Raw genomic sequence first — 10,077 nt, forward strand, 5'->3', positions numbered from 1 at the left:
ATGCGAAAAGGCCACTGGGAGTTACTTGATTGAGCGGACATCTTGCTTTGGTAGCGATGATGGCGACGTCTACCGAAACTGGAGACAGACAAGACACCAAGAGGCTTGAATCAAAGAAGCAAACCTTAGATGATGCTTACGCAGCACCAGCGAACTTTTTAGAGATCGATGTTGTCAATCCCGAGACACACGGAGTCGGTAAAAAACGTTACACCGACTACGAAGTCCGCATGAGGGTTGGTACATTTGTAAATCTGCGCTTAGTTAAAAATATTTATCTGCCGGAATTTGTTTTAACACATTCGATGAAATCATTTGTTAGTCATCCTTGTTTTAGTGATCTTATTCTATTATTCTGCGTACGAAAAAGTCATTGGCATATGCCCTTGTTGTTACGGGGATCGATTGGTCACCGGGAAATACGAGTTCATTTAATTGACGCCTACTTACTCACACTGTAAGGGTTTGATTTACGTTTACAATCACTTTTACTAACCGATCGTGATTAACTTTGGTAGCGCTACAGATTACACTGCCAGATAAGAGCACATGGTGCACACCGGAAATTTTCGACCTGATTTAATACCAAATCATTTTGTTTGTTATGGAGTCTTTCCTAGAACGAGGCGTAGAACAGTAGACACTTCTTACTCAGTGAGATACACTTAACAAGGCCTGTATTCTGGAATTTAGCTGAAATCTAGAATACTTACATATGCAACAACAAGGGTACCAGACAGCACCTGCCTCATCCAGGGCAGCACTGCAGGAGAGGTACATCACTACAGCTTCTACATGTATACTTCACACAGATAATAAATGACGGCTTTCATGCAAAAAGGGCATATGTACCATTTTGGGTCGATTTTTACTTTTTGCAAGATCGAGCTTATTTTTGGCAGACTGACTTGTTTTGAAATGAAAAGCATCTTTGGGTAATTGTTTTTGTTGATTTGCGTTTCATTTTCGAGAAACAACATTTGCAAAAAAACTCAGTTTTCCAAGGATATCTTTTGGAGATCTTTTGTTGAGCGAAAATCAAAAGAAACCTTTGTTTTGTTAAACGATGAAGTCTCTGAAGCGTGGTATTTGCCGCTAGTTTTATTATTTATGTAATTATGCAATTCTCTTACTGTTGCTTCGTTAGCACAAGCGGATAAGGCACTGAACGGGCCGCAGCTGAGTTTGTTTTGTCGTGACACCGGTTCAACATGAGGTTGGGCGGTACTTTTTTCCGGTCTATTTCTCTACTTCTTTCAAAAATCAAAACATCTATATAAAAAAAATCGTGCTGTCGAAGCTCTTAAACGTAACCCTTTAAGTTCGCACTGCGTCAAAATCCACCTTTGAAGGACTTGCTCCAAAAGATGCCGCTCAGAAAATTGAGTTTTTTTTACATACATTAGTTCTCAAAAAGGAAGGGCAAATCAACAAAAACAATTATGCAACAATGCTTTTCATGTCAAAATGAGTCAGTCTGCCAAAAATTAGCTTGATCCTGCAAAAAATAAAAATTGACCCAAAATGGTACATACACCCTTTTTGCACGAAAGCCTTAAAAATATTAGGGGTTGGAATGCACTACCACTGCCACCTGGACATTAGATGTTGCAAAACAGTAAACATTTTAAGTCTGCACTCTTTGAATGACTGAGGACCTATTTTACTTACCTATTTGTTTGTTTTTCATTGTCCAGTTACTTTGTACACCGCACAATTTTAGTAGTTTGCAAACCTGGATTGCACTCGGGATGAGATGGGAAACAGTTGTCCTGTAGTAATTGTTAGATCTGTTGCTGGGCGACATGTATATAACAATATCCCTACCTTATTTGCATTATGCAGACCTGTCACAATTTCAATATTTTTCTCCTATGGCAGACAAATCTCCCAGTTTTTAAGGTCAAAGAGTCATCTGTAAGGAGACGGTACAGTGACTTCAAATGGCTAAGAAGCGAATTAGAAAGGGACAGCAAGGTAATAACAAACTTACTTTAGAACTTCATTTATGGTTTTTCCTTCTCCCTTCACTCCTCCTTCCCTCCACTGCCCTGAAAAGGAATTAAAGCTCTCAAACAACTAGATGATTGATTTATGATTGCTTTTACTTTTGCTTAGTACTGTAGTTGGTTGGAAAGATTCTTGCAGGCTATATTATCCAACAAATGAATGTTAACTGCAACCTTGTGACCTAAACTACCAAAAAGAAGTTGATTGTCTCCAGAAGGTCACAAATTCTGCTCCAGCTGCGAGGTTGATCTACCAGAACTGCCGCTTGATTTGGCTTGGGGGCAAGTAACGATTATGTGCTTACCTTTTCAGATTGTGGTACCTCCTCTTCCTGGCGATGCATTAAAGAAACAATTACCATTCAGAGGAGATGATGGTAAGGGGCTGTTGTTTTCTCTTGAGATTAGAGATTTATAACATAATATGACCTGCCTTGGTCATTTAAGACATTTAACTCAGGGGTTTCATTAATGTTTACAGCAGGATCGGAGGGCAACTGGTTTTCACTGGCAGGCAAAACATCTTGAACAGAACATCTTTATAAGAAAAACTTTCCTCTTGATGGTCAAACCAGGCAGGCAAAATCATCCTCACAGCTGGTCAATTTGCCCAGTGCCTGGCCCTTAATGAAACATGTCTTCTTATTTGTTACTTTAAGAGTTTCATTCATTTTCCTTCTAGGAATTTTTGAAGATGATTTTATTGAAGAAAGAAGGCAGGGCCTAGAAGCATTTGTCAATAGGTATGAACAAGTTTATAACTCTTGTATATTAGACTCAAAATATTTGTATGCAGCATTTGAAACACAAGAGACATTATCACATCTCCAAATAGTGTGGAGGGATAACAATGTCATGCATGGCAGAGCAATTTTGACAAACTTTGAAGTGACAGTTTGGAAATGTGATGATACACTTTTTGAGTCATTTAGATATAAATCTTGTCCATAAAAACTAAGGTAAACATAAACAATCCAAAAATATCAATGCTAACTGAGAACACAGTTCTAATTAGTACTCTTGGCTCTCTTAGTCATGTAAAGGTAAAGGCAGAGTCTGTATATGAGCAAAAAGGCCCATCAGGTCATCGCTCAGCTCTGGTTCTAGTGGCATGAAACAACTAGGAGTATTTCAACTCCCCCCTGGCTGGGATGCTAGTGCATTGTGGGGTTACCCCACAGCATTAAATTTGCCAGTACCCATTTATACACTTGGGTGGATAGAGACACTGCGAGAGTGACGTGTCTTGTCCAGGAACACAACACAATGTCCCTGGCCAGAACTCGAACCCAGACCACTTGATCTGGAGTCAAGCGCACTAACCACAAGGCCACCACACCTCCACGTCTTAGTCACATACTAAGTTAGTTATCATATTAAGTCATTTTTAACTCATATCTTTGTTTATTTCCAGGGTGTCTGGACATCCCCTTGCTCAGAATGAACGCTGTCTGCATATGTTCCTCACAGAACCCATTATAGATAAAAGTTATGTGCCAGGAAAAGTTCGAACCACATAAAATAGGATACAATATTGATTAGGAAAGCCCAGATGTGAACAATGCCTTGGGACTATTTCAACAATCAAACATTATCAATGGCTTTAACCCTTTCGGCCCAAGCAGATTAGGATATAATTTCTTGTAAAACTTTAAGTACAAAATGAGACATTTAGGTCAGGAGAATACAATGAGTAATCACCGATAATCAAAGTTACTGCTCTAAGAATTGTATGTACACCATTTGTATGCAGGTATCAGGTGCGACTTAGAGGGTTCAAGTTTATATTATATATATTATTTTTTTTAGGAAAAAGCCAAACGATTTGATTGCAAGTGGTTTGGTCCGCAACATGAAATTACTGGCGTGCTAATTTGGTTACAAAATTTAATAATGAAACATTACACTCCTGATTGAAAACATTGTTTCTTATATTTTTATATAAGAACGCTTAGTATAACCAACAAACCTTTTGCAATTACTTCAAGTGGGCATGCCCAGATGTACACAAAGCCTAAGAGAATTTTATGCAGGCCACTGTGACCATATTTGCAATTAGGCAATTCGAAGCCATGTCTGTGCTAATATCCTGCGATTTGAAATAACTGACCTGATGTGGCTACAATGTCGTGGTCACTTGGCTGAATTTGGGTATGGTAAATATGTCATTGTACCTTTTTTGGTACACTTTGGCAGCGTATCAGGCTTGTTTGGCCTTGCCATGAGTATTTTGGCTCAATGATGTATCGCCAAAGTAAAACCCATGGCTCTACCAAACTCCCCTAATATGCCGCCAAAGATTATCAAAAAGGTGATCGTACTTTCCAAACGAATGTTTGATTTTATTTGTGCATGGTTAGTTCGTGCCTGTGCTGTGATGAATAGCTCAGAAACTAGCGATGTACATGTAGGCGTGTTTTCCAATGTTGTGCATTTGACAATTCAAGGTTACCAAGTGATATTAGCATCAAGAAACTAATTGTTCGGTAAAGCCAAATAAATGTAGCATTTTGTAGCCCCAGAACGGTAATGATCAGAATAAACTGGACTGTACATTTAACAATCTTTTAAGAAATTGATAAGAGTAGGCAGTGACAGCATCATTGAAGTTACTAAGTTCCCATTGAACCTAGACAACCAAGCCTTTATCATTACCACTACAGTAAACTGTTGCAGCAAACACAGGCACAGACACACCTAGTTGCTTAATAATTATGCATCAGTCTTATTGTTTTGGTTGTCAGTACCACGTAATCACTTATTGGGCAAGTCCAGTTATCCAAAAAAGAAAGGGGCATTACTCATAGAAACCTGTTAACACTGGCTAGCTTTCCCAAAAAGTTACTGTCAAGCTCTTTCATGAATCTGTTGATTCGATACAATTGCTTTTATTGCAATTATCAGTGGTTTGACATACAAACCAGGCAGAAGGGTCAATACTGCTTTGTGCTGACCCTCATGCCTCATTTCTAAACCTTCTAAACAAAGAATATTTGACCACAGACTCAACTACAATAACAGCTACTCCTCAAAATTTATCTGGGACCTTTATGTTTGTCATAACAACGAACACAATAGAATTGTTGCTTTTGTACAATTTGTTAGTGTGTGGATTGCAGAAAGAAAAATTAATTTTTACATATGGTAGTGTGAGCTTTCGTCCTGGATGCATTGCTACTTTTTATTAGTCTTAAAGCTCCATGTGTCGTATTACAAAGAAATTTTCTGGGCCATGTGCAAATGGTGACAGAGCAGTAATTTCAAATGCCTATTAGCAAAACAAGACTGTTTCTTTCTTAGAATTTACTGTTAACTTTTTAAACAGAGGACAATAAAATTGAGTAATGTAGTAGTTTACTTCTGTTCAGTAATACCACAGCAGTTATATCTAGCTTACAGTTTTTTAATAAATCAATTTTGCTATAAAACCTTGAAGAGTTTTGTGAACTACCACAATGGGGAATTCTTTACAGCAAAGACATGTAATTAAGTTAAATAAAAATAATGTCCTAACACCCAGAGCATTTGAATAGGCCTAAGTGAGGAAAATTCAACCCTGGGCAACATGGCCACATTTGCTTCTGGATGCGAAATTCAAATTGTCTTGTCTGGTCAACTAATGTATTATTTCATTTAATTTCATTTTTTTATCTTTTTTTGCTGCAAGCAGACACTTGTACATGACTTCAGCTATCAAGAATACTAACAGTACTTTCAATTTCTGAGAAACCTGAAAGTGAACACCCTTAGGACTTGACCTACTGACTGTTAACAGAGACTTCTCTTATGTGAGGTTACAAAATAATTCGGTGTTTGCATGTAGCTGGGACAATGACTAAGTGTCCAGACATTGGCAGTACCTTTTCCTAGGAAACTGGTCCATTAGCTGCAGTTCAACTGTATTCTCATAGCCTAAAAAAACTGAATTGCTTGAGAGCAGGAGAGAGAGATTTAAGACTCGTCCAAGAATATTTCACACTGATAAATGTAGCTGTTCTGATATTATTACAAAAACAGGATCAAAGCCATTTAATGGACAAAACAGTGGCCTATTCAGATTAAGATCAGTTCAAAATATTTCAGGTAAGATCTCAACTCTTGCATTTCCGAAAACAGATGCCTGCTAACACCTGGCTAATTTTTTGCACAAAGCTTATTTAATTAAAAAGTCATTTACAAAATGATCTGTTCAAAGGGTAACTGAAGCCTGCGATATTCCAGTTTCATCCTTATCTCTTCTCTTGGGTCTTTTGTGGATACCAATGTCGTAGCAGTGCCAGGCCTCCCCTGCCGTCCTACCCTCCCAGCAAGATGTAAATACTCATCAATATTCTTTGCGACTTCCGTCAAATAAACATGGTTCAGCTCTTTAAAATCCAGACCCCTGACAGTTTCCTCTGTGCCAACCACAACATTTATTTTCCCAGTCCGAAAGTCAGTAAGGAATTTTTTATACTCTTCATGATCTTGATTAGCAACTTGTTTGTAGAGAGCAACGGCATTTATGCCTAGCTCTTTTAACTCCCAGACAAAACTGTCGACTGATTGGAGACGATGAATAAACACCAGGGCTGACTTCTGGCCTGAATCCATGAAAATTCTAATAAAAACAGATTTAATGTTGACCATCAGTGAAAAAGGCACTGTGAGAGTTAACCCCAGCAAGTGCTTTGTCCCATAACAACACAATGGCCCTGGCTGGGGCATAAACCCAGACCTCTCAATCCAGAGCTATCCAACAGGCCACTGAATCTCCCACAAATTTTTTGATATTCACATTATATTACCATAGTTTCTTTCATTGATGCCAAACCAATAAAATTAATTATAAATTAAGTTTTCAATCATAACAAACTGAATTTATGGTGAACTTAAATATAAAAAGTCTGAAGATAACTAGGCTCGATTTCCAGCCACTGTTGGGGAAATGAGCCTGTGCTCCTCTCCTGAACTCACAGCATTTTTCTCGAGGAGGAACAAAGACCAGATGCAGGAGACTAGTAGAAATTGAGCCTAGAAGGTAACACGTTTTTAGCTTGTAAATAACAGGACTCACCTGGCGAGAGCCTCAGCTTTGGTAATACCAAGTGAGTGATCACAAATGACATACTGGTGCTTAATGCATGGCGGAACATTACGATGTTTTCCTTCAAGAGACGGAGACTGTATGACTGTCACATGGTCTCCCCAACCAAGTTCTATTAGGTCTTCTTTGAGTTCATCATTCACAGTTGCAGAAGCTCCAATAAGCTGAATTGGTTTGACCTTAAAAACATTCATTAAATTATACATTGAGTATATTTTTTCAAGGTTTTCCTGAACTGATCTGTTTTTCTGTTCTGTTCAATAACAGACTTCATCATTACAAATGCAAAGAAACAGGTCCACTTTCTTTTCCTTTAAGTTCATGCATGTTACAATTTCCAGATCTATATATTCAGTGGTAGAACCCGCCTTCATGTGCAAAATCTCTTCTTTTTCATTCATTTTGCAATTGGCATGCTCTTTGTGAAAGATGTAAATTTTCCAGGGACTACACGACCAGAAGATTTGCACATTCTGTTTCAATTTGGGAACAAACTTAACAGTTCCGATTCTTAATACACAAGACAGGTTATGCTACTGTTTATATGCACATATGTAGCACAGTGTTACAATTAAATAAATTGTCCCCCTCCCTAAGTTCAATAAGCACCATCTGCCTTATGCTAAATTTGAATTAAACCCTCTTGGTACATTAAGCTTTTAATAATTAATAGTACCTGGATGTGCAGAACAGTGTTGAAATAAAAAAAGTCCGCTTACTTTAGAGGTCTTAAGGATCTTCTCCACTAACAATTTTGCTGGTCTGGGATGGTTCTCTCGGTGGGTTAGCTTCTTAAATGGAGTCTTTCTATGAAGCGGCAAAAGAACTTTGTCTACTTCATCAATCACGATAGTTTTTGTGTGCTGTACAAGAGAGGGATCCTTGTCGACGATTTCAAGGATCTTCTTTGCAGTCCCAATGACTATCAAAGGTTTTCTTTTGTTGTCTTTCAATCTTGCTTCCTGTTTACTCAGATCAATACCACTCACCTAAACAGAAATTAAAACAACAGAAAATGAGTGAATTTAAATTACTTATGCATTAATAACAAACTAACCCTGTATCAAAGAGGAATCTACAAGAAAAAATATCTAATATGCTAAAATGCATCATATCTATTGTAGTTGTTAATGATCACATTATACAGATCACAATTTAAACCACTAAACAAGAATAAAAACTTGCTAATCCTCAGTAATACTTAGAGTGATACATGTAACTATGTAGATATATGTAAGCCCTGGATCCTTATAATGCCCTGGTGTCCACAGGGTACAAGATAATGCCAACAGAGACTCCACCTGACCAGCAAATTATTACATTATCACATTGAATTGAAATGGTCTTGGTCACAGGAAAGGTACATATTTAACAACTACAGATGTCTTGTGTTCAAAGGTATAAATTAAAACCAATTTCTACAGGATTATTGTTTTACTCCAAGGGGAGAAGAGGAGGACGGGGTGGGGGTTCACCGGCTAGACAGGTATAAAATTCATAGGGAAAAGCAAAGGATTTTTCAGAGGGCTCGAAAAGAGTGACTTTGGTTATAAATTCTCATTGGTATTTTTCAGTTGAGTCATGCTGTTAGGTTTAGTTTGGATCACATCTTTGTTAGTACGTTTCATATTTGAGAAATTTCAATCCCCAGGGGGCACTCCCATATAAAAGAGAGGGATGCTCTCCAGAAACTTTGAAAAGAAGTACCAAGACCCTGAGCGTGGCTTGAAAATTTTTCTCCCCTAAAAGGTATTCTAAAGCAACATATTAACTGACACTGGTCTTATTTCGGCTCAATACCCTTTAAGATACAGCAAAAGCTCCTGCTATAGACCCTTAGAGGTACCAAATCCGCTTTGTTAACCCCTTAAAGGTATGACAAGCAGCCCATCCTTCTAATACGGAAGTCCCCCCTGGGATTTTAACCCTAAGGGGGTGACACTCACAAAAGACTCCACAATAGTTTTGTCTCCAAGAAGACGACGTGTCTCAAACAGCAATTGACTGGCCAATTCTCTAGTGGGTACAATAATCACTGTACCAAATGCCTTTCCAGGAAATTGAAGAGCAGGCAACAAAAACACCAGTGTTTTACCAGATCCTGTCTCTGACTGAATTAGGAGACTCTTTCTTTTAAAGATCAGTGGAATTGCTTGTTTCTGGATGGCTGTTGGCATGGTAATACCATCTCTATTTAGTTTCTCAACAAGTTTTGGATGAAGATCAAAGTCTTGAAAGGATACGATTTTTGAAGTGTCAACAGCATCAGATTCTTTCTTTGCATACTTGTCTTCTTCCCTTTCAAGTTCATTACCTTTTCTTTCCAGAATTTCTTCACCTTCCTCTTCTGTCAATGACTTGTACACTGGGGTTAAACTTGCAAAATCCCCCGCTTCGGGGATTCTGAAATCCACTGACCAGTCATCTTCAAGAAGTTCCTCTCTTTCTTCCTCCGTCAGTTCACTGGCTAGGGGTAGTGTGCTTACATTTTGAGTCCAAAATGTATTTCGCATGGGTTTTTTCGTTCCTGTCTTTGCTTCCTTGTACATAGTTTGAATGTAGCCTTCTGAAGTACTCCACAACTGCATAAAATCAGTATCTGGGCCATGTTTCTTTGTTTTCTTTCTAAGCTTAAAATGTGTCCTTTTAACATCTGATAAACCATTGAGAGTTTCGTCCTCTTTGGGTTGCTTTGAGCTATTTGAGGCAAAACAACGCGCGCAATTTACATGTCTTAGATGTAAGTTGTTCCGTAAGAGCTGCTGGATACCGAATCTTTTTAAAATGACAGATTGCATCAAGGAATGTAAAGCGATTACTCTCACTGAAATGCCGAAAAAGATTCACCCGGATTCAGGCGAGCACACACACATGTGTAATTTTCTACCAGGCGTTGCTACCCTCCAGGCTACAAAGCGGAGGTAAGCTGGTGACTATTGAACATTTGACCTCCCTGGGGAGGTGTAAGTGTTAGCAAATTAT

General features: G+C 38.3%; 2 protein-coding genes across 2 annotated transcripts; one reads left to right on the forward strand and one right to left on the reverse strand.

The window, feature by feature from the left end:
- Window positions 1-3: 3 nt before the first annotated feature.
- On the forward strand, window positions 4-5,437 carry LOC110049372 (sorting nexin-12-like). The gene is made up of 5 exons (XM_020755161.2): window positions 4-236; window positions 1,882-1,977; window positions 2,323-2,386; window positions 2,692-2,752; window positions 3,424-5,437. The coding sequence occupies exons 1-5, from the start codon at window positions 57-59 to the stop codon at window positions 3,527-3,529; spliced, it is 507 nt and encodes a 168-aa protein (XP_020610820.1). The 5' UTR covers window positions 4-56; the 3' UTR covers window positions 3,530-5,437.
- On the reverse strand, window positions 4,882-10,016 carry LOC110049368 (uncharacterized). Its single transcript, XM_020755158.2, has 4 exons — window positions 9,042-10,016; window positions 7,815-8,084; window positions 7,066-7,274; window positions 4,882-6,609 (listed from the first exon to the last, which is right to left on the reverse strand). The coding sequence occupies exons 1-4, from the start codon at window positions 9,891-9,893 to the stop codon at window positions 6,183-6,185; spliced, it is 1,758 nt and encodes a 585-aa protein (XP_020610817.2). The 5' UTR covers window positions 9,894-10,016; the 3' UTR covers window positions 4,882-6,182.
- Window positions 10,017-10,077: the final 61 nt, after the last annotated feature.

The sequence above is a fragment of the Orbicella faveolata genome, unplaced genomic scaffold, assembly GCF_042242905.1.
Source record: "Orbicella faveolata isolate gen_17 unplaced genomic scaffold, um_ofav_v1 contig_12, whole genome shotgun sequence".
Lineage (NCBI taxonomy): Eukaryota > Metazoa > Cnidaria > Anthozoa > Scleractinia > Merulinidae > Orbicella > Orbicella faveolata.